The 24033-nt window shown below is 30.9% G+C and overlaps 2 protein-coding genes across 7 annotated transcripts; both read left to right on the top strand.

Moving 5' to 3' along the window:
- The first annotated feature begins 479 nt into the window (after positions 1–479).
- On the top strand, positions 480–5586 carry LOC142631395 (disease resistance protein RPV1-like). Its single transcript, XM_075805564.1, has 5 exons — positions 480–1141; positions 3058–4159; positions 4344–4616; positions 4718–5486; positions 5561–5586. Exons 1-5 carry the CDS (start codon positions 651–653, stop codon positions 5584–5586), a joined length of 2661 nt encoding a protein of 886 aa, XP_075661679.1. The 5' UTR covers positions 480–650.
- A 1411-nt stretch (positions 5587–6997) lies between these two features.
- Positions 6998–21692, top strand: LOC142631210 (disease resistance-like protein DSC1). 6 transcript variants are annotated; one of them, XM_075805321.1, is made up of 10 exons: positions 6998–7826; positions 9777–10878; positions 11063–11335; positions 11437–12234; positions 12352–13333; positions 13679–13989; positions 15574–15761; positions 18299–18468; positions 20591–20855; positions 21120–21692. In XM_075805321.1, the coding sequence occupies exons 1-5, from the start codon at positions 7336–7338 to the stop codon at positions 13138–13140; spliced, it is 3453 nt and encodes a 1150-aa protein (XP_075661436.1). In that variant the 5' UTR covers positions 6998–7335; the 3' UTR covers positions 13141–13333; positions 13679–13989; positions 15574–15761; positions 18299–18468; positions 20591–20855; positions 21120–21692. The 6 variants fall into 6 exon arrangements, with proteins under 6 accessions (XP_075661436.1, XP_075661437.1, XP_075661439.1 ...); XM_075805322.1 differs by lacking the exon at positions 20591–20855; XM_075805324.1 differs by lacking the exon at positions 21120–21692 and having other exon boundaries at positions 18364–18468; positions 20709–21087.
- Positions 21693–24033: the final 2341 nt, after the last annotated feature.

The raw sequence follows: 24033 nt of genomic DNA, 5'->3' as shown, positions 1-24033 counted from the left end.
TCTCCTAATAACCAAACAAAGGAAAGTTTAATATTTCTCTTCCCTTCTTTCTTCTTTATACCATCAGTGTCATGGAAAAAGAGGGGAATCTGCAGGAAAATGAGAAACTTTACTTTCTATAAAGAAATCTTACTCGACATGGTGCTAGACTAAAGATTGCTACTTTTCCAGAAAGTCAAAAACGTGTGGACCTGTCTTTTAATTTTGTTGGATTGCATGGAAGAGTGATTGTCTACTTTTATCAACATTTCCCTTTGTTTATTACATCTCACTTTCGAATGACTAATAAGATAGGAAATTACCATTTTGTTTGACCACAATTACCGGTATGGTGCTTAGAAAGTCCCAAAATTTATTTTAGGTTTCACATGGAAACTTGCATGATATTGCAACAAAAAAGCATCTATGTTTCTTGGAAAGTTCAAAGAGTTATTGGTCACACCAAAACCAATGTAAAAGGCATCAATATGGCAGTTTAAAGTTAAAAGAGTTGCTGGACACACAAAAAGCAAGCCACCTTTAAAGGCTCCTCTTGCTTGCATTCACCCTCTTCCTAATTTGTCATTCACTTTCCCGAGTTATATTGCAATCCCATCACATTTTTTTTCTCCTCCTTTCAGATCTTTACAACAATTTGCTCATAAATCTCAATGGCTCTTGTGACCTACAAAGGAGCCTCATCTTCTTCTTTCACCCACCAACCCAAGAAGTTTGATGTCTTCTTGAGTTTCAGAGGTGAAGATACCCGTCTTGGTTTTATAGGTCATTTGTATGATGCTTTGTGTCGACGGGGTATTAACACCTTTATTGATGATAACCTCCAAAGGGGGGAAGAAATTTCTGTAGGACTTCTCAAATTCATTGAAAGTTCAAGGATTTCAATAATTGTTTTCTCTGAAAACTATGCATCATCCAAATGGTGCTTGGATGAACTTGCCAAGATTGTTGAGTGTAAGAAAAAAGACCAGTTAGTGCTACCGGTTTTTTACAACATAGATCCATCAGAAGTTTGTAACCAAAAAGGAAAGTTTGGAGAAGCACTATCTAAAAATGAAGAAAAATTAAAGGATGACAAGGTGCAGAGCTGGAGGGAAGCTTTATTTGAAGCTGCAAATATATCTAGTTGGCATTACAAGCATAGGTTTTATTTTTATTTTTTTGAGAAAAGCATGGGTATGTATTTAATGACAATTATTGTACTTTTTATGAGTAATTTTATTGTTAAACAACAATTACCACTAATTTATCAGTGTTGGTTTTTTGCCAAATTATGAATAAGTTTTTTTTTCTTTCATATCCACTCCTATAGAAGGGTTTTGTTTTGTTTTTTTGTTTTTTTTTTTTTTGAGAAAGCACTACTATAGAAGTTTGCTGGCAATGTAGAAATAGAAAGATTTAAAAAATAAAATAAAAAATTACCTTACCAATTAAATAGTTAACTATTTAATTGAAAACCATTTCCTAAAAATATCCTTAATAATTTAGTTCTAGTATTAAAAATGAGTTGTAAGTTGTAACAAGTTTCAATTATCAATAACTAGATTTTCATAGCAACTCACACTCAAAAAAAAAAAAAAAGATTTTCATTGCAACTTTATGCTAAATGTATAGTTATCATAATCGTACCAAAACAGTGGTTTTTTTTTTTTTTTTTTTTTTTTTTTTTTTTTTTTTTTTTTTTCTGGAGAGTCAAACAATGGTTGAACCCTCAAATTGGTAAACAATATGAAAATCTGGACATTATGATAGAAACGTTAGTTTCACAACCAAAAAGCTGATTAAATCATGAAAATTGTTGGTTTTTTTTTTAAAAGAAAAATACAGAACCACATGGCTTTATTCAAATCGTTTGGTATTTAATGTTAGTTTTTTTTATCAAATTAATAACTATACTTTCCTTCAATTATGCACTTTTATTTATGGTCTTTTAAGTCTGTAGCTTTTAAACTTGAAAGAAGTGGTCAAATGATCAATTCAAGTATCTTATTATTTAGTCATTATTTATATAAACATATATAAATTCAATATATGAACAATAATATCCTATTAATTTCAATCTATATAATGCCTACATATTTATGTTTGAATTGAATGTAAGTTCATCTTTTTATAGTTTATCTTCTTTATTTTTTCAAATTTACTTTAATTTGTTCATATTTAAAATAAATTTATCATTAGTACAATGGTTGAGTCAATCATCTAATGGTTGAACCAGTGAATTACCATACCACTCTTTGATGATTTAATGCTCAACACGCCATGACAACTATGCCTAGAACCCTAAAACTAATATATATATATATATATATATATATATATATATATATATATATATATATATATATATAAATAAATGCTAACATAATTATAGTTATAGATTTATGAATTTGTACATGCCACTTACTTTATATGATAATTATTCGAATTTAATGCACAAGCCGAACATCTTAAATTTAGTTCATTTTCATATTACTATTTTCTTCTCTAAATTGTGTGTGTATATATATGATAGAAATCTAAGGGTATGTTTGGTAGACTGTAATAGACACTGTAATTTAATAGTTATTCCTATAATTTAGTTATTCAATAGTTTGGTAATATTTTTATTACAAGAAATAGTCATTCCTTATGAATATCTATTCTTTAAAATGAGGAATAACTATTCATTTTTAAAAGGGATGTAATAGCTATTCCTTAATAGGTGTATTAATTTCTACAATTAATATATTTCTAAATAAACAAACTTTCCACATGCACATAACAATTACGAAAATTTTAAAAAAAATCATAAAAAATAACTAATATCTTTTCAAATTTAAAAAATATTATTTTTTAGGAAATATAATTATTTGAGTAAGATATTTCTTAAAATATATCTTAAGTTTGATTAAAATACTTTCATTCCATTGTCTTCATGGTTGTATTATTGTGTTGTCACCAAACAAATGAATTGTAATAAGCATTACATTATAGCATTTCATATTCCTATGTAATTACTGTTACAGTCTACCAAAGTGTCTTAAATCATATATTGTTTTCATGTTCTGTGAATGACAGTTGCAGCGAGTCTGAATTTATCCAAGAAATTGCTAAAGAGATCTCAAATTTTAAATTAAATCGCACGCCGTTATTTGTTGCTCGATACCCGGTTGGAATAAATTACCGTGTAAAGTGTATACTTTCAGATATTGAGTCAAATGATGTTCACATGATAGGGATCTATGGCCCTAGTGGAATAGGTAAGTCAACAATTGCAAGAGCTATTTTTAATAGAATTTGTGATCGTTTTGATGGATTTTGTCATCTAGAGAATTTTAGAGAAAATTCGGGGACAAATGATTGTGTAATCAAACTACAAGAGACATTTCTTTCGGAGATCTTAAGAGTTAAAAGTTTAAAGGTGGGTAACAAATCTAGAGGAATCAATATTATAAAAGAAAAGCTTTCTTGTATGAGGATTCTTCTAGTTCTCGATGATGTGGATAAATTGGTCCATATAGAAAATTTGCTTGGAAAATGTGATTGGTTTGCTTATGGAAGTAGAATCATTATAACAACAAGAGACAAACACTTGCTAGCTACTCTTGGAAATTGTTGTTCAACCTATGAGGTTCAGGAATTAGATAAAGATGAAGCTCTTGAACTCTTTAGTATGTATGCCTTCCAAAGAAACAAACCTAAAAAAGATTATTTGGAACTTGCAAACCAGGTTATACAATATACCAAGGGACATCCATTAGCTATAGAAATAATGGGTGCTGATTTGTGTGGTAGAACTAAACCGGAATGGAAAAGTGCATTATATATGAATGAAAGAATCCCCAGCAAAGATATTCAGAAAATATTTGAAATGAGCTATGAAGGTCTGAATGCAATTGAACAGAATATTTTCCTTGATATTGCATGCTTCTTTAAGGGATTTCTTAAGGAGTACGTCTTTGATATATTGGATGCTTGCGATTTATATCCAATTTACGGAATTCAAAGACTAATCGATAAGTGTCTAATAATTGTTGATCGATATGATAGATTGTTTATGCATGACTTGCTACAACAAATGGGTAGGGACATTGTTCGACAGGAATCACCAAAAATGCCTGGAGAGCGTAGTAGACTATGGTGTTATGAAGATGTTCATAAAGTACTAACTGAAAATACGGTATGCATCATTTTGGTTCATTTTCTACACTTTTTTCAAATGGCAAATGTAGTGATTATTTTGCGTTTAAATGTTGAACAAAATTTAAGTTTATTAGTTTGGTTTTTGTTTAAATTTAACTATCATTATATTTTTGGTGAATTTTATTGTATAGTCTGATTGACTTGATGCTTTGTATAATTAGGGATCGGAAAAAATTCGAGGCATAACGATATGCTCACTTGAACCATCAAAGATGAAATTAGAACCTAAATGTCTTGAAAAGATGAAAAATCTCAAGTTCCTTATAGTTAGTAATGTAGATATTTGTAGAGATCTCAAATATCTTCCTAACGAATTAAGGGTTCTTGATTGGTCTGGATTTCCTTTATCTTCCTTACCATCCAGTTTTGATCCTAAAAATCTCATTGCACTCAACATGCCAGAAAGTCGGGTTACATTGTACAAGCTTTTCAAGGTATAATCATTTTTATTTATTTATAAATTATTATTACTTTATTAAGCTATATTTTAATAACGTTTGTTGGAGTTAAAATTTTGAGTTTCTTTTTTCTACAGAGGATACAGTGTAGAAACTTGACATATATGAATTTCAATTCCAATCAATACATTAGGGAATTACCCGACCTATCAAGTGCCACCCCAAACATAAAAAAATTGGATCTCCGTTACTGTAAAAGATTAGTCAATGTTCCTGACACAATTGGATATCTTGATAAGCTTGAAAGCTGGGACGTCTATAATTGCCATGAACTTCAAACTCTTTCAAGCTGTATTGTGATGAAATCTCTTAAACATTTAAATCTTTTTGGATGCAAGAAGTTTAAGAGGATACCTCATATTCCACAAGAAATGGAAAATTTAAAGTTTCTAAGTTCGGGACACACGGCCATTAGAGAGCTTCCTCCATCAATTGGAAATCTCACTAGGCTTGAGCTATTAGAGATAGGTTCCGATTTCTATCCGTGTCATCTTCCAAGTAGCATTTATAAATTGCAACAACTTCGCACGCTCTCACTTTATGGTAATGTCAAATTTCCAAAGGACGAGGGGATTGGTAGACAAGCAGCAGCGGGCAATTCTTACGGTGGATTTTCAAAATATTGTTTTCCAAAGTTTAATTTTCTAAAAAAGTTGACTTCTTGCTTCACCCATTTAGAGAAATGTTTATTACCAAGAAGCGAAGATTTAAACTTCCAAGAAAACATCATCAGATTTAATAGATTAAATAGGCTTATAATTCGGGATTTCAAGTTCCTTAAGAAAATTCCAAAGCTTCCAGAAAGTATAAGACAAGTAGATGCAACAAAATTTAGATATAAAACCCGTGAGAAATACATTTTGAATAACAAGTTCTTTTCTTCTTGGTTTTTTTTTTTTTATTCGCTTATTTACTTTCAGTCATGGGGCCCGCTCATGGCACATGAAGTGTATACACAAGAAAATTAGTTTAACCATGGCTCATACCTTGGTGAACGTAAATTTTGTTTTAAAAGGACGGTAGATCTGCTAATTTAAAATTTTATCAAAAGGCAAGGTGACCCTTTTGACAAAAACAGATATTTTACTTTTTTTTTATTAAGGGGATAGTGGGTTAGGTGGATTAAAAGAGTTAAAAATAAATAATGTAGGTTCCATCAAATATATAAATAATGCAACTCTAAGTTTTTATTTTCAGACCATCATCATATTCATATCATCTCCGATACTACATACAAAACCGAGAAATTAGATATTTATCTTTGAATAAGCAATGCTTGTCTTTAGAATGTTGTCTTTATCTTTTGATACCAACGTGAACGTAAATCAAGATTAAAGGAGGTTTTATTTGCTAATTTATAAATTTGTCACAGTCAAGCTGGCAAATAAGACTAAAACGAATATTTAGTGTTAAAGAAATTGTAGATATGGTGGGTTAGGTAAGAAATAAGAATTGGAGTTTGTCCATATGTCATAATGCTTTTTATCTATTTTTCTTGTTAATATCAGATATAATTTTGGTACTTTTTTATTGGGGAGTTTTTCCAATGTAAATCAGATCCTATATTAATGTAAAGGCATTTTTCAATGCAATTTCCCTTATTGAAATTGGAAAAAAAAGAAAAAGAAAAAAAGGGAATTGAATTTGTTTTTGCTGGGAGGTCCTGCGCATGGTGATGGTTGATTGTAGCTGGATTTATGGTTGATTGCCTTGAATGTTGATGAAAAATACATTCTCAATCGATATTTTTTCTAAAACAAAAATAGATTGAAGCTTTAACCTGTGTTGCGTGTTTATATCTTTTAATGCATATATGACAGTAAATGGAGTTATTTGTGTCCATGTTATAATAGGGCATAAAATTTTATCAACAGGTAAAGGATTTTTAGCTATTTAGCTAGCATATTGATATACAATAAATCTATATGCACTAAATCTTTCAATGGACTTTTCACACATCCCCTTCCGTGTTTGAGTGTGAGATTTTTGATAAAAAAATTATTGTGCTGAGTGGATTCTACTTTCTTTGCTTTTCATTTTTCTCTTCTCCTAATAACTAAACAAAGGAAAGTTTAATATTTCCCTTCCCTTCTTTCTTCTTTATACCATCAGTGTCATGGAAAAAGAGGGGAATCTGCAGGAAAATGAGAAACTTTACTTTCTATAAAGAAATCTTACTCGACATGGTGCTAGACTAAAGATTGCTACTTTTCCAGAAAGTCAAAAACGAGTGGACCTCTCTTTTAATTTTATTGGATTGCATGGAAGAGGGATTATCTCCTTTTATTAACATTTCCCTTTGTTTATTACATCTCACTTTCGAATGACTAATAAGATAAGAAATTACCATTTTGTTTGACCACAATTACCGGTATGGTGCTTAGAAAGTCCCAAAATTTATTTTAGGTTTCACATGGAAACTTGCATGATATTGCAATGAAAAAGCATCTATGTTACTTGGAAAGTTCAAAGAGTTATTGGTCACACCAAAAGCAATGTAAAAAGCATCAATATGGCAGTTTAAAGTTAAAAGAGTTGCTGGACACACCGAAAGCAGGCCACCTTTAAAGGCTCCTCTTGCTTGCATTCACCCTCTTCCTAATTTGTCATTCACTTTCCCGAGTTATATTGCAATCCCATCACATTTTTTTTCTCCTCCTTTCAGATCTTTACAACAATTTGCTCATAAATCTCAATGGCTCTTGTGACCTACAAAGGTGCCTCATCTTCTTCTTTCACCCACCAACCCAAGAAGTTTGATGTCTTCTTGAGTTTCAGAGGTGAAGATACCCGTCTTGGTTTTACAGGCCATTTGTATAATGCTTTGCGTCAACGGGGTATTAACACCTTTATTGATAATAACCTTCAAAGGGGGGAAGAAATTTCTGTAGGACTTCTCAAAGTCATTGAAAGTTCAAGGATTTCAATAATTGTTTTCTCTGAAAACTATGCATCCTCCAAATGGTGCTTGGATGAACTTGCCAAGATTGTTGAGTGTAAGAAAAAAGACCAGTTAGTGCTACCGGTTTTTTACAACATAGATCCATCAGAAGTTCGTAACCAAAAAGGAAAGTTTGGAGAAGCACTATCTAAACATGAAGAAAAATTAAAGGATTACAAGGTGCAGAGCTGGAGGGAAGCTTTATTTGAAGCTGCAAATATATCTGGTTGGCATTACAACAAGAGGTATGTTTTTTTATTTTTTATTTTTTTTTTGAGAAAAGCATGGATATGTATTTAATGACAACTATTGTACTTTTTATGAGTTTCATTGGTTTGTTATGATAACTAATTTTATTGTTAAACAACAATTACCACTAATTTATCAGCGTTAGTTTTTTGCCAAATTATGAATAATTTTTTTTTCTTCATATCCATTCCTATAGAAGGGTTTTTTTTTTTTTTTTTTTTTTTTTTGAGAAAGCACTACTATAGAAGTTAGCTGGCAATGTAGAAATAGAAAGATTTAAAAAATAAATAAATAATTACCTTACCAATTAAATAGTTGTTTCTCCCACATATTATTTATTTGAAAACCGTTTCCTAAAAATATTCTTAATAATTTAGTTCTAGTATTAAAAATGAGTTGTAAGTTGTAACAAGTTTCAATTATCAATAACTAGATTTTCATAGCAACTCACACTCAAAAAAAAAAAAAAAAAGATTTTCATTGCAACTTTATGCTAAATGTATAGTTATCATTATCGTACCAAAACAGTGGGTTCTTTTTTCTTTTTCTTTTTTTCTGGAGAGTCAAAAATGGTTGAACCCTCAAATTGGTAAACAATATGAAAATCTGGACATTATGATAGAAACGTTAGTTTCACAACCAAAAAGCTGATTACATCATGAAAATTGTTGGTTTTTTTTTTCTTAAAAGAAAAATACAGAACCACATGGTTTTATTCAAATCGTTTGGTCTTTAATGTTAGTTTTTTTTTATCAAATTAATAACTATACTTTCCTTCAATTATGCACTTTTATTTATGGTCTTTTAAGTCTGTAGCTTTTAAACTTGAAAGAAGTGGTCAAATGATCAATTCAAGTATCTTATTATTTAGTCATTATTTATATAAACATATATAAATTCAATACATGAACAATAATATCCTATTAATTTCAATCTATGTAATGCCTACATATTTATGTTTGAATTGAATGTAAGTTCATCTTTTTATAGTTTATCTTCTTTATTTTTTCAAATTTACTTTAATTTGTTCATATTTAAAATAAATTTATCATTAGTACAATGGTTGAATCAATCATCTAATGGTTGAACCAGTGAACTACCATACCACTCTTTAATGATTTAATGCTCAACATGCCATGACAACTATGCCTAGAACCCTAAAACTAATATATATATATATATATATATATATATATATATATATATATATATATATATATATATATATATATATATATATATAAATGCTACATAATTATAGTTATAGATTTATGAATTTGTACATGCCACTTACTTTATATGATAATTATTCGAATTTAATGCACAAGCCGAACATCTTAAATTTAGTTCATTTTCATATTACTATTTTCTTCTCTAAATTGTGTGTGTATATATATGATAGAAATCTAAGGGTATGTTTGGTAGACTGTAATAGACACTGTAATATAATAGTTATTCCTATGATTTAGTTATTCAATAGTTTGGTAATGTTTTTATTACAGGAAATAGTCATTCCTTATGAATATCTATTCTTTAAAATGAGGAATAACTATTCATTTCTAAAAGAGATATAATAGTTATTCCTTAGTAGGTGTATTAATTTCTACAATTAATATATTTCTAAATAAATAAACTTTCCACATGCACATAACAATTACGAAAATAAAAAAAATCATAAAAAATAACTAATATCTTTTCAAATTTAACAAATATTATTTTTTAGGAAATATAATTATATGAGTAAGATATTTCCTAAAATATATCTTAAGTTTGATTTAAAATACTTTCATTCCATTGTCTTCATGGTTCTATTATTGTGTTATCACCAAACAAATGAATTGTAATAAGCATTACATTATAGCATTTCATATTCCTATGTAATTACTGTTACAGTCTACCAAATGTGTCCTAAATCGTATATTGTTTTCATGTTCTGTGAATGACAGTTGCAGCGAGTCTGAATTTATCCAAGAAATTGCTGAAGAGATCTCAAATTTTAAATTAAATCGCACGCCGTTATTTGTTGCTCGATACCCGGTTGGAATAAATTACCGTGTAAAGTGTATACTTTCAGATATTGAGTCAAATGATGTTCACATGATAGGGATCTATGGCCCTAGTGGAATAGGTAAGTCAACAATTGCAAGAGCTATTTTTAATAGAATTTGTGATCGTTTTGATGGATTTTGTTATCTAGAGAATTTTAGAGAAAATTCGGGGACAAATGATGGTGTAATCAAACTACAAGAGACATTTCTTTCGGAGATCTTAGGAGTTAAAAATTTAAAGGTGGGTAACAAATCTAGAGGAATCAATACTATAAAAGAAAAGCTTTCTTGTATGAGGATTCTTCTAGTTCTTGATGATGTGGATAAATTGGTCCATATAGAAAATTTGCTTGGAAAATGTGATTGGTTTGCTTATGGAAGTAGAATTATTATAACAACAAGAGACAAACACTTGCTAGCTACTCTTGGAAATTGTTGTTCAACCTATGAGGTTCAGGAATTAGATAAAGATGAAGCTCTTGAACTCTTTAGTATGTATGCCTTCCAAAGAAACAAACCTAAAAAAGATTATTTGGAACTTGCAAACCAGGTTATACAATATACCAAGGGACATCCATTAGCTATAGAAATAATGGGTGCTGATTTGTGTGGAAGAACTAAACTGGAATGGAAAAGTGCATTATATATGTATGAAAGAAACCCCAACAAAGATATTCAGAAAATATTTGAAATGAGCTATGAAGGTCTGAATGCAATTGAACAGGATATTTTCCTTGATATTGCATTCTTCTTTAAGGGATTTCTTAAGGAGTACGTCGTTGATATATTGGATGCTTGCAATTTATATCCAATTTGTGGAATTCAAAGACTTATTGATAAATGTCTAATAATTGTTGATCAATATGATAAATTGTTTATGCATGACTTGCTACAACAAATGGGTAGGGAAATTGTTCGACGGGAATCACCAAAAATGCCTGGAGAGCGTAGTAGGCTATGGTGTTATGAAGATGTTCATAAAGTACTAACTGAAAATACGGTATGCATCATTTTGGTTCATTTTCTACACTTTTTTTGAATGGCAAATGTAGTGATTATTTTGCATTTAAATGTTGAAGAAAATTTAAGTTTATTAGTTTGGTTTTTGTTTAAATTTAACTGTCATTATATTTTTGGTGAATTTTATTGTATAGTGTGATTGACTTGATGCTTTGTATAATTAGGGATCGGAAAAAATTCGAGGCATAACGATATGCTCACCTGAACTATCAAAGATGAAACTAAAACCTACTTGTCTTGAAAAGATGAAAAATCTCAAGTTCCTTATAGTTAATAATGTAGATATTTGTAGAGGTCTCAAATATCTTCCTAACGATTTAAGGGTTCTTGATTGGTCCGGATATCCTTTATCTTCCTTACCATCCAGTTTTGATCCTCAAAATCTCATTGCACTCAACATGCCAAAAAGTAGGGTTACACTGGACAAGCTTTTCAAGGTATAATCATTTTTATTTATTTATAAATTATTATTACTTTATTAAGCTATATTTTAATAACGTTTGTTGGAGTTAAAATTTTGATTTTCTTTTTTCTACAGAGGATACAGTGTAGAAACTTGACATATATGAATTTCTATTCCAATCAATACATTAGGGAATTACCCGACCTATCAAGTGCCTCCCCAAACATAAAAAAATTGGATCTCCGTGGCTGTAGAAGATTAGTCAATGTTCCTGACACTGTTGGATATCTTGATAAGCTTGAAAGCTGGGACCTCAGGGATTGCTTTGAACTTCAAACTCTTCCAAGTTGTATTGTGATGAAATCTCTTAAACATTTAAGTCTTTTTGGATGCGCTAGGTTTAAGAGGTTCCCTCATATTCCACAAGAAATGGAAAATTTAAAGTTTCTAAGTTTGGGAAAAACGGCCATTAGAGAGCTTCCTCCATCAATTGGAAATCTCACTGGGCTTGAGCGATTAGAGATAGGTTTCAATTTCTATTCGTGTCATCTTCCAAGTAGCATTTATAAATTGCAACAACTTCGTGCGCTCGTACTTTACGGTAATGTCAAATTTCCAAAGGACGTGGGGATTGGTAGACAAGCAGCAGCGTGCAATTCTTCTGGTGGCTTTTCAAAATATTGTTTTCCAAAGTTGAATTTTCTAAAAAAGTTGACTTCTTGCTTCACCCACTCAGAGAAATGTTTATTATCAAGAAGCAAAGATTTAAACTTCCGAGAAAGCATTATCAGATTTAATAGATTAAATAGGCTTCTAATTCATGATTCCAAGTTCCTTAAGAAAATTCCAAAGCTTCCAGAAAGTATAAGAGCAGTAGATGCAATAAACTGCAACTCGTTGAAATCAGAATCATTAAGAAAATTAATCCTTCAGGTACCCCTCTCTCTCTCTCTCTTAAAGTAATAATAGAAAATAATTTTGGTTACCTTTGCAAATACATTTACTAGGTTTGCTAAACTTCAATTTCTTAAAATTCCTAATCTCATGCAGTTTGGAAGAAATTTAGGGCTTTCACCAAATATGAAATGTTCAGGTGTGAAAGACAAAGTATTATTGGATTCGCATTCACATCGCAATTTATCAAATCAGATTGATAGCTCTTCTTGGGTCTCCGCCTCCAAGTTCAACGCAATTAATGATGAGTACTTTCCCACTCTAGATGCGCATCTGGTTGAGTTTACAGATAGATATGAAATTATAGTACCACGAAAGAAGATTCCGAATTGGATCAATCACCAAAGCATTGAAAGTTCCGTATCATTCTGGGTTGGTCCTGAATTTCCATCAATTGCTGTTTGTGTTGCTTTTCATCTAATTCCGTTGAAGGATAGTTACGCTAATAATGATAAGCACGGTTCTATTCGTGGTGATATAATCGATTGTATTTGTGATATCCACATTTCTACCAATAGTCGTAAGCGACGTCACATGGCTGGGTTTACTCTTTTTTATTTGAAGTGTGATCATCTGTGGTTTTACGGTGAACCTCACAGCCAATTACAGTGGATATTCGGAGACTTGATGCGAGGTGATCGGAATCATGTTGAGATTTCATGTAAAATCTCTCATTGGACAAGTGAATTTGGAAAATACGCTCCTATGATTGCAAGGATGGGAGTACATGTGGAATGCGTATGTCCTCCTCAGAATTCTGTTATCATCCAGCACAATTCTCAAAATGTTGATGACGACACAGAGCTACTCGCACCTTTACTATCTCAAAATGGTTCACATACGGACTCAGACGTAGGAGACCTTTCAAGTTCCTCTAGTCCCTGATGACATCTGATTCAAGGCGTCCAGTGGATATAGCAAATGGGCTTGACTTATGTTTGGGTATTGACTCAGCAGATGGTAATGGGTTTGATTTCGGTTCTTCTTTAATAGCCAGTACCTTTATAAAAAGATGACTCCATTTTCAATCTATATCCACCGTCAAAGAAACTGGTCCAATGTGAAGAAATATGCCCAGGTATTATTTTTACATTGAAACTATTTTCCGTTAGAAGACTAAATTCAATACAATGCACTTTGTATTATGAATATATATATTTAAGAAAAATTCAGGAAGTCAGAGTAGGAGTGGATCGCTGAGTTGAAATTTTAGAATTATATAGTCTGCTCATAAAGTCATTGCCCTGTTAAATTTGGTACAATTTCAAAGTCATTTGAGGGTTAAGCATTTGGTAGAACTAAGCATTTCATTAGGATTGACTTAAAATCTCAAGAATAGATTTTGCTCCCTTCATAAAGGGGAAAATCATGGTTTCTTATTTTATTTGAATAGTTTATGATTTTAATTGTCCTCAATGCCTAGGCTGTACAATACCGAGTGGCCAAATCAGAGTACTTTTTCATGTAATGACTCAGCTGTAACACAATGTCAACCTCCTCTAGTCTCTCACGCAACTGGGCACCTCTCTTTACCAATTGATTCAAGGCTTCAATTAGATGTGACAAATGGGTCTGACTTGGGTTTGGGATCTGACTCAACTGTTGGAGATGGGTTTGATTTAGCTCCCTCTCTATTGGCCAATTCCTCTGTAAACTATGATTTAGACTTCAATCCATATCCACAGCTGAAGAAAATGAGAACCTCTTGATTAAATTCCAAGAAAACATGACAAGGTACTGTTATTAAATTGAAACTTTTTTCCTTTGCATTATTTTAGTTCAATTTCTTTTGCCTTGTTGACAAAGTATGTCACCCACTTTAGTTGTATTGTTTGATTTGCATCTTTGGGTATTTTAATCACTTCTGGCTTTGTTTTGCTAAATTAACACCCTCATTCATGAAGGGTACCAACCCCAATTTGAAAGGATATGGTAATGCGAAGAAAATAATAGAATTAATGAAAGGAAATTAGTAATTTGATCAATATATATCATCGCATGGCTTATTGCTTTGCAGGGTAAGAATATTTGGCATTGGTTAGCTGTCACATCTAGAAGTTGGCCTCTAATTGGGTATTGTAATAAATATGTAACTATGCTTCCATCAAGTGAGAAGTCTTATGCATGGGTCAGTGTTTTTACTGCATTTTTTTAATACATTTTCTGCTTAAGATGTTGCCTTAAGAATCATGGCTACCCTTCTTTTTATTCAAACATTGCAGACTTTGAACTAACATTTTGTTTTCTCGGCCTTTGTTTCCTAGTTGGACAATTTTTTAGTATGAATAAAATGCTTCTTAAAGTTTCCTGCATTACGTTATGATGTAGTTGCATCTTGTTCTTGTCGAATTTGAAAATAAATCTAGTTTTTTCATACTAGCAATGTGGATTGCTCTTTTTCTTTTTCTTTTTTTTCCCCCTAGACTGGATTGCTATTCATTCTCATTCAATATTAGGCTGTACAACATCTCAATTAAAGGATGCTATTTTCGTATGTGAACGACCTTTGATTAATTATGTCCAGATTGAGTGACATCTATGTTTGAGTGAAGTTTTTTGTGGGTTTTGTATAGTTATTCTTTTCATGGTGTTTTTGTAGCATCTAGAAAGTGTCAGATTTTGTTTCAGTTAAGTAAAGGCTTACCATGAAAAGAAAACAAGATGAAATAATTAGTAAATTAGTGGATCAATAAAGGTACGTAGAATATTGTTGTTCTTTGGTCACTCAGGTGGAACTAAGAATGAAAGATGTTTTTATAATATTTTATTTGTTAGTTTACTGATGGAATTTACACAAAGATATATTGTTTTTTTTTAAGACTTTCCAAAATGATTTATAATTGTAATTGAAGTTTTAGATGTCAAAGAACAAATGGGTTTTTTTTTTAGTGGAGAGAAAACAGTAAAGAGAGAGGAGAGACAGCAGTTCAAAGGTCTTGAAAAGTCATTAACTAATTTAAGTCTATTGGTGTGTTTTTATATCATGTCATTCAATGTGTGAATATGGTGGGGGTACTAAATGCAGGCCCCTAATCACATACCTGGGCGGAAGTCTCTTGCCCATTGGATTTGATTATCATGTTGTCATTTCCATCAGTGGTAGGCAAACAAACGTTCAAAAGCACAAAGATTAAAGAAGTGATAGGGGTCCATATAGAATGCATTTGTGTTTTGATTCTGTCAAGTTTGAAGGGCTTTCACAATTATGGCTGTGATTTGGTATTGTAATCAACTGCCTATCCCTATGAATGCAGATCATCTCATGGCTTAGATTGTCCCTGATGACATTGTGCACCTTTCTTTGCCATCTGATTCAAGGTTTCCAATAGATGTGACAAGTGGGTCTCACTTTGATATGGGATTTGCTTTAAAAGTTGAACATGGGATTATTTTGGGTTCCTCTTCACTGGCCTATCCCTCGGTGAACAATGATTTCAATTTCAATTCATAGCCACAGTCAAAGAAAATTAAAACCTCTTGATCAAATTTCAAGGAAACATAGCAAGGTACTGTTATTACTTTGAAATTGTCTTCCTTTGCATCATCTTTGTTTGATTTCTTTTCAGTTGTTGAATGCCAGAGTATGTCCCCCTCTATAGTTGTATTACTTGATTTGCATCTTTGTCACTTCGCACTCTCTTTCATTATATTAACATGCTCATCATCAAAGGGGTATTAAGCTAATTTGAAAGGATATAGTAATATGATCTGTTGCTGAGTTGCATTCCTTTTAATGGAAATGAAGTTTTCAAAATTCTTTTAGCAAAAAGCATAAAGTTGTGCAACTTAATGGACAAGTAAAGCCAAAATGAAAATAATATTTTATATTGGTGAAGATCAACATTGCTTAGACATACTCAAGAGATTACTTGTACTGAATTGGAATTATTGGTTTAATTAGTTGAGCATAGTTTCTTATGGGATTTGAAGGGGCAAAGTGGTAGTTGCCAAATAGGCCTGCTGGATTTGGCAATAGTAAGCATTTAGCTAGGAAGGATATAATAAGCAGTTAAGCAGTTATTGTCTTGTCCTCTTCTAAGATACAATAAGAATAATATTTAAAAAGTTGAAACATATTATTTTCAATATTTTATATATGAGGATTAATGGGTAGAAAGTTGGATATTTGAGATAGGAAATGGCTTATGGAATAAAAATCCAACTTGGGAGATGGTGAAAGGAGTTGCACATATGCCATTTTTCAAGGTTAATGAGGGAAGAGGGAGATGTGTATTTGTATTTGGTGTTAACGAAACAAGAACTGTATTAGGAATTCTTAAATTTACCATAGCACATCAACCCATGTACATACCCTTATAGGTTTTCATAGCTTGCTAAAAAATATTATTATGGAATAGTCTTTTAAGCATATGACTTAGATTTCCGATGTGAACTCTACACAAGTCTTACACCTTTTTTTTACTTTTTTGATAATCTGCACAAGTCTTACATTAATGCTAACAAAATTTAAGCAATATTGGGAACTTAAGAAAATGACAAGGTAAAAAGATGACTCCATCTTCAATCCATATCCACCGTCAAAGAAACTAACAATATCTTAATCAAATTTCGAAGTAAAATGCCCAGGTACTATTATTGCATTGAAACTATTTTCCTTTGCATCATCTTCATTTGATTTCTTTTACGTTGTTGAATGCCAGAGTATGTCTCCCTATTTTGCAGTGTTTGATTTGCATCTTTGGGGGTTTTTGTCACTTCCCATTCTCTTTCTTTAAATTAAGGGGTTCTTTCATGTGGGATACTAATTTAATTTGAAAGGACTTTTATGCAAAGTAAAAGTTTAATTGATGGTCATATTATTTGTTTTTGAATTCAATATCTTATAAATTTGCAATGGTTAAAAAGCCTTCAAAATTATTTAAAAAAAAACATTAATTTGTCTAGTTAATGGACCAGTAAAGTCAGAAGCCCTATACTTTTTCAGACTCACTAAGATACACATCTAATTGGCCATTGTCAAGAGATTTCTTGAAATGATTAGAATTACTAGTTTTAATTAGTTAAGCATATTGTCATGGTGTTTTGAAAAGGCTCAGTGGTATTAGTTCTGAAACAGATAGCTTAAATGAATGTTGCTAGGAATTTAAGGTTTGATTAATGGAATTGTCATGGTGCCATAAATTTTCAGATAGAAGACTCTGTTCAATCGAAATGCATTGTGTATTATGGAAAATAAATAAATATACAGATTCACCCAACCAAAAAGAAAAATTTAGAAGTTGGAGTAAGAGTGAATCCTTGAGCTTAAATTTTTGGGTTATATAGTCTACTGATAAAGTCATTGCTTGTTAAATTTGGTGCATTTTTAAAGTCATTTGAGAGTAAAACAATTTTACAAAGTGATTAGGGTTGGTGGATTTGGCAGAACTTAGTATTTAAATAGAAGTGACTTAAACTCAAGAATAGATTTTGCTCCCTTCAAAAAATGGGGGAAAATAATGGTTCTTATTTTATTTGAATAGTTTATGATCTTAATGGTCTTAAAATTCAGTTGAATTGGATGATTGTGATAAAATATGGGTTTGAATTTGATTTGGTATCTGAGGCCTTAATGCTATGATCACCTGCCTAGACTTTTCGCATTGTAGAAAGCCATTTCCCAATGCTGATTTCCCTCCAGGTGTTTGTGTGAAGTTGACTAGTAGTTATGTTTATCTAGGTTGTACTTTTTGAACAACAACTTATTGGGACATAATAATTCAATACCATCATCTTTGTTTGAGGAAATCCTATATCATGATCTGTTAGATGAATTGTGTTCTTGCATTTACATGATAAATATTTAAATAACTATGCAATAATGCTTCTACCTAGTGAGACATCTTATGCATGGATTGGTCTTTTGGTAGTTGACATGGGCATGTTTTTACTACATTTCTGCATAAGATGTTTTCCTTAGAACTCCTGGCTGCACCCTTTCATTTTATTCAAACTTTGCAGTCTCGGAACTAGCTATTTTTCTCATCACTGTGTTTTGATATATCCTTTTCTGCTATGCTCACCTACTGTTGTTCTTTTGTAGGGTTTTATATGTTCTCCTGGCTCTTGACTTTTAATGTAAAAGTCTTTCTTGGTGTTTTCATGCAGAGGACTTGAAATTAAATTTTTAAGGTCTAAGGGACAATTTTATTGGCTTGATCTGGTCAAACAAGATAACCAAAAAAAAAAGGGGAACAAGCATTTGTGCAGCTGGTGAGTCTTCTTCTTTCTACTCAATATTTATGTTTTTGCTTCTTAGTAATTAGATTTTTGAGAAATTCAAAAGTTTTCAATTTATCACAGTTTAAAGAATCTGATTTAGATACCAAAAGATATTTACTATTGTTTATTTCAGTACTAATGTATGATTGTATATGCTGAAATATAATTGTGGGGCATTATATTACATTAGGTTATCTGTCTCATACACACCTGTTTATGTATCAACCATTCTATTTTATAACCCCTAAAACAAGACAAATTCTTGATGAGAACATAGTATATATGTAAGCACAACTATAACAAAAACAAAGAGGCAATTGTACTAATTTGTTTTTATTAGTCATTGGTCCCTGCATAAAGAGTAGTAACATTTCAATTCAAGAATGGAAGAAAAACATAAAATACATTGGCAATGCTTGGCATATATTCTTGTAATTCAGAAGTAATGAAGTCAACCTAAAAAATGTGCTTCTAAACAAAAGATGACATGTAGTGATAATATTGAATAGATCTATAAACCAGAAGCATCAATCACATAATTTTAGAACATTTGGAGGCCCGTGACTAGAACCAGATAAAAAAATTCACTTTTGTCCATGAGACGGGTTGCATCCTCGATACCATTCATTTCTTGTTAGACCAAAAATGTTCTTTGATCTTTGCTTTGAGAGATTTCTGAATTGAACATGAATACGTGTGTAAGTGAATTGGTTTGAGCAGAAGTTGAATTGGCAGGTGTTCTAGGCTGTAAGGCAGGTTTTCTTCCCATGTTAATAAGGGTTTTATTAATGTATGCCTTTAGGGCATATGTTTGTAAACTATTTTAGGAAATTATTTTATGGAAAAGTGAAAAAGTGATTAAATTTTTAGACAGCTTTTTTAATTTCTCATAAAAATTTCCTCAAATAAATGATTAATGTGTGCCTTAAGGGCATACATTAACCGGATCCTTGAAGAAATTGTACTTGTCAGAAGAGGATAGGATTGTCTTTGTCTCTTCAGTATGCAATTCCATGTGGCTCATTCATAAGATAAATTGAAGTGCATTTTCTGTTTTTGTGTTGGATTTCATTTGATAATTATATTTTTCCTTTCTTAGTATTAGATAAAAAATTTTCAAATTTGGAACCCAAAAAAAAACCTTTTTTTTTATTTAATAGATTTTCTTCTCCTTTTTAGGAAGAGGTGCCCTGTCTCAGATCCAACTTTTTTCATTCTTAATTATTCCCTTTTAAATTTTTTTGTTATGAGGCTCTAATTATTGTTATTTGCGAATGAATTTGTAATCATGTTAGCAAGTCAGTGGTGAGGAAGGTGGTGGAGCCCTGTCTCTAATCCATTTGTAATCATGCATTAAGTTAACATGTAGTTGTATCTGCTTCTATTTGAAGTTGAAAACAAATGGGTAAAATCTAGTTAACACCCTTGAGGTTTGGGCTAATGTTAGCCAAGTCCAAGACTTTTCAAAACGGACCAACTTGGTCCATAAACTGTTACTCATTTTCTCCTCTTTCTCACAATGATTAGGGACCAATTGGGTCAATTTTGAAAAGTCTTGGACTTGGCGGGCATTAGCCCAAACCTCAGGAGTGTTAGCTGTATTTTGCCCAAAACAAATTTTGTTCTTTTGGAATAGATATTTGATATCCTCTTCATTCCTATATCTTGTAGTTCAATATTAGGCTAGACATGTCCATAATTAAAAGATCTTTTGTATGCCAATTACCTTTGATCTTATACCCAAATTGAGTGTATCTTTTTTTGGGTTAAGTTATATTTTGGTTTTAAGCAGTTCTCAGTATAATGGTGTTTTTGCAACATTGAGTCTAATTTCCATTCACTTCAGGCAAGGATTATTAGCACATGACTTACTGAATATTTTTTAAAAGGCTTATTTGCTAAGGAGGATATCCTCAGAGTTGCATACAATATTCTTGTACTTTTGTCATTTTGGTATCACTAAGAATATGAAAGGCAGTTGTTGTGACATTAAGTGCACAAATATAGGCAATTGTTTCATTTATTTGTTAATAGATGGTATTTGAGCAAAAATAGATAGCAATCATTTGAAGACTTTGCAAAATGATTTTAAACTATTTGGGAATTTTTTTAGATTTATATGATATGGTGTGGTTGTAGAAGAGGGGGTGGGGTTCAAGATGGAGGAGGAGAAAGCAGCTCAAAGTTCAAGTCATTAAACTAACTTGTATACATTGGTGGGGTTCTTGTAGGTGAAGAGGATGACCTCTGTTGCCAATAGTGAGCTTGATGAAAGAGTAATGGGCATCATGGATCTCCTCAATTAGAATGTCTTTGCTTGGGATGAAATCTGCAAAATAGTGACAGCTGATGTTGAGCTTTAGGAAGCTTATATCAAGGTGCCATTCTATCTCATTAGTAATGTTGAGCTTTGGGAAGCTTTCATTTCCTCTAGCTATCATTAAAGAGCACCCCAAAGCATGGCGCATGCACAATTGTATTTTTTTTACCCTTCGATGAAATGACATTACTACTTTCTTCATCAAGTAAATTGAGTGTTTTTGGGTAACATGGAATGAAGCACGATCATATTAATTCTATACTAATTAATGAATTGTATAATTTTGAGTAGTTTTCATTCATTTAAAAGTGACATGTTGCAGGATCATCTGGATGCAATTGCATATAGAGATAGGATCTCATATTTGTGAATTGTTCTTGATTAAAGTTAATGAAAGTCAAAATGGAAGATCAAGTTGTTTGGACATGAAAATGGAGATCAACAATATTGCCCTTCCAATGGGGTCAATGATATAATGTGGGATATGCAATATCCAACTAGAGAGTTTGAAATATCTTATCAATGGAAATAATAGAAAGTTTGTAACTTCTTAAGCCTTTGCATGATCTCAAAAAGTTCAGAGAACATCTAGGAAGAGATACAAGAAGAAGTTGAGCAAATGCCATTAGTAGTCAAAATTGTTCCTAACATAGATGAGAAGCTCTTTTTGGAGGCTTGTGAACTTTTAAAAGATGAGAGAATGACCAAGAAAGATTTCTGGGAATTTATTCTTCAAATGTTTAGAATATGGTACTGGCATGTCTTATGTGGTTAACTTCAAAGTTTTTTTTTTCCCAACCAATCGTGTAAACCAAAGTGTGTTGGTTAAAACAAGGATGTATGACGTTCTTATTACTGCAAACATTTATTACAAAGTATTTAATTCAGCTTCCAATTCCTCTCTTATTCTACATACATATATAACATCTCTTATTCTTAATACATATGTAATATTTTTTTTTTTGAAAGAGAGTGACTACTAGTGAGAAATAACTGATAAATTTTCTTCCCATGGCCATTGCTAGTATCCATGTAGTATTCCACCACCTTAGTTGCATCAAACAAGTTACAAACTAATTCAAAATTTTTTTTAAAAAAAAAAAAGTTCGAAACTTTAATGTATGTGAGGTGTTGTTAATTGATGTTGATATCTAAATGTTTATTTTAAAATAGAAGTAAAAGGTAAAATATAACATTAACTATCATATTTGGATGGACTTCAAAGTCAATGTATTTAACATGTATCACCAAACAAGTAAATCCAAATGTAGACAAAATTTAGCTTCAAAACTGATTGTAGCCTAAGACTACAACCTTACTCAAGAAAATGAACGTTTCTACATATTTTGAAAATCTATCCATTGAATTGTATATTCTTTACACTCTTAATATACATGTCTAATTTTGTGTTAATCGGATATTATTTACTATATGATCTATGCTTATAAATTATTTTAAACTATAAAAACTTGCAATTTAAATAATTGATTGATGATAAAACTATTGATCTTTAATTTTCTAGAAATTTTGCAAACATGGAGCTAGAATATAAGAAGAAGATGTAATTTGATAGTAGATTTTTCAAGATTCACCTTCAATAAAAAGATATTGAGTAAGGTTGTAGCCTAAGGCTATAATTAATTTTGTAGTTAAATTTTATCCAATCCAAAAAACTTCTAAAGTTAAATGGAACTTCCTAAAGTGTATTATTCACTTCCAAAAAAAATTTATTTGTCTACCAAAGAAAGAAGTTTTGATTTTGGTATAGCCATAGTCCAAAATTTCACGTAGTCCAAATATTTTCACATTCTTATAAATCATAGAAAAAGAGTTTCATTCGAAACCAAAATTATTCATTAAAAAAATGTGCATTTTAAAGACTACAAAGAACCATGTTAAAATTTATTAATTTTTGAAAAATATAGTCATCCAAAAATGTATAAGCAAACCAACACCATAATTTTGTTGACCTTCGTGAATCAATTTTTTTGTTTAATTCGGGACCACAATTGGTGTACAAAGTAAAAACAAGTTTTTATGGCTTTTACGATATAGGGAATTAGGATTTTAACTCTACACACAGTTATTAGTATAAGGTTGTTGTTATGAATGTGTGTGTAATATGTATGTATTTTGCCTTATATATATACATTATACAAACATTCATAGTTGAAGCTTGGAAAATTTAAATTCTAAATATTTCCATTGGAAACGTTAAGAGGTGTCAGTTAAGGATGACAACGGGCTGTGATTCTAATTTCCCGTCTCCACCTTACTCCCACTTTAAGACGGTTTTTTTTTTTTCTTCTACCCCATCCTAGTAGGCACCCACAAATACCCGCCTTAGCTGCCACACTCAATTTTTTTTATATATAAATAATTAAATTTTGATTTAAAACATATCATTTATAATATTAAAATTTTTGAAATATGAAAAACAAATTCTAACACTATAAAAACTTTTCCAAAGTGTAACAACAATTCAAGCATAACAATACAACAATTATAAAATCTAAAAAATTTAAATTTTAAAACATAAAAATATAAATTTCTTGGAAAAAAAAACACCAAACGACATCATATATATATACGCGCGCACACACACACACACTAGCCTCATCGTATGCGCAAAGTGTGTGTGATGAAGTTATTTTTTTTTGGTTTAGTGTCATAGTTTTTTTTTTTTTTTTTAAATTGATAAATTTGTTTTAAAGATTTGGATTAGTAGTAGAGTATCCTACTTTGTAGGCATTTTAAGTAGAGTTTGAGATATATTTTTACCGGGTTGTCCTTAAGTTTTTTTCCTATTAAACGTAAGGTTTAAGGGTATTTTTGAACCACATAAAAGTTCAGTCTAAAGAAAGGAATCCTTTTATAAATAATATTAACCTCTAAGCATGTGCATCTTCTATTTTTTGGATAAAGGTAAATAATTTGCATTAATTATAATTTAAAAATATTTTTTTTAATTTAAAAAAATAAAAATGATAAACTTTAGAGATACGCAGTAATTGTAATTTCTTTTTTGAATATGAAGGGAAAAAAAATCTTAAATTTTAAGAGTTCTCTTTTTGAATTTAAAATGAAATTTGTTATTTGACATTTATGATCCTATATCTAAATGAAGTTACTTTTCATTAATGATAGTATTTTTTAACCACATAAAAGTCCAGTTAAAAGAGAGAAATCTTCTTATATAAAATATAGATACTATATGTATTTACGTGAAATTGCAA

This window comes from Castanea sativa, chromosome 4 (assembly GCF_040712315.1).
Source record: "Castanea sativa cultivar Marrone di Chiusa Pesio chromosome 4, ASM4071231v1".
Taxonomy (NCBI): domain Eukaryota; kingdom Viridiplantae; phylum Streptophyta; class Magnoliopsida; order Fagales; family Fagaceae; genus Castanea; species Castanea sativa.
This window is presented reverse-complemented; position numbering and strand designations above follow the sequence as displayed.

Bases quoted from the DNA above. Each gene is read 5' to 3' on its own strand.
- LOC142631395 (XM_075805564.1), top strand. From the start codon at position 651: ATGGCTCTTGTGACCTACAAAGGAGCCTCATCTTCTTCTTTCACCCAC. The intron at 1,142-3,057 runs GTTTTATTTTTA...TGTGAATGACAG, and splicing joins AGTTGGCATTACAAGCATAG to TTGCAGCGAGTCTGAATTTA. The intron at 5,487-5,560 runs GTGAGAAATACA...ATTTACTTTCAG, and splicing joins AAAATTTAGATATAAAACCC to TCATGGGGCCCGCTCATGGC.
- LOC142631210 (XM_075805322.1), top strand. From the start codon at position 7,336: ATGGCTCTTGTGACCTACAAAGGTGCCTCATCTTCTTCTTTCACCCAC. The intron at 10,879-11,062 runs GTATGCATCATT...TTGTATAATTAG, and splicing joins AAGTACTAACTGAAAATACG to GGATCGGAAAAAATTCGAGG. The intron at 12,235-12,351 runs GTACCCCTCTCT...AATCTCATGCAG, and splicing joins TAAGAAAATTAATCCTTCAG to TTTGGAAGAAATTTAGGGCT.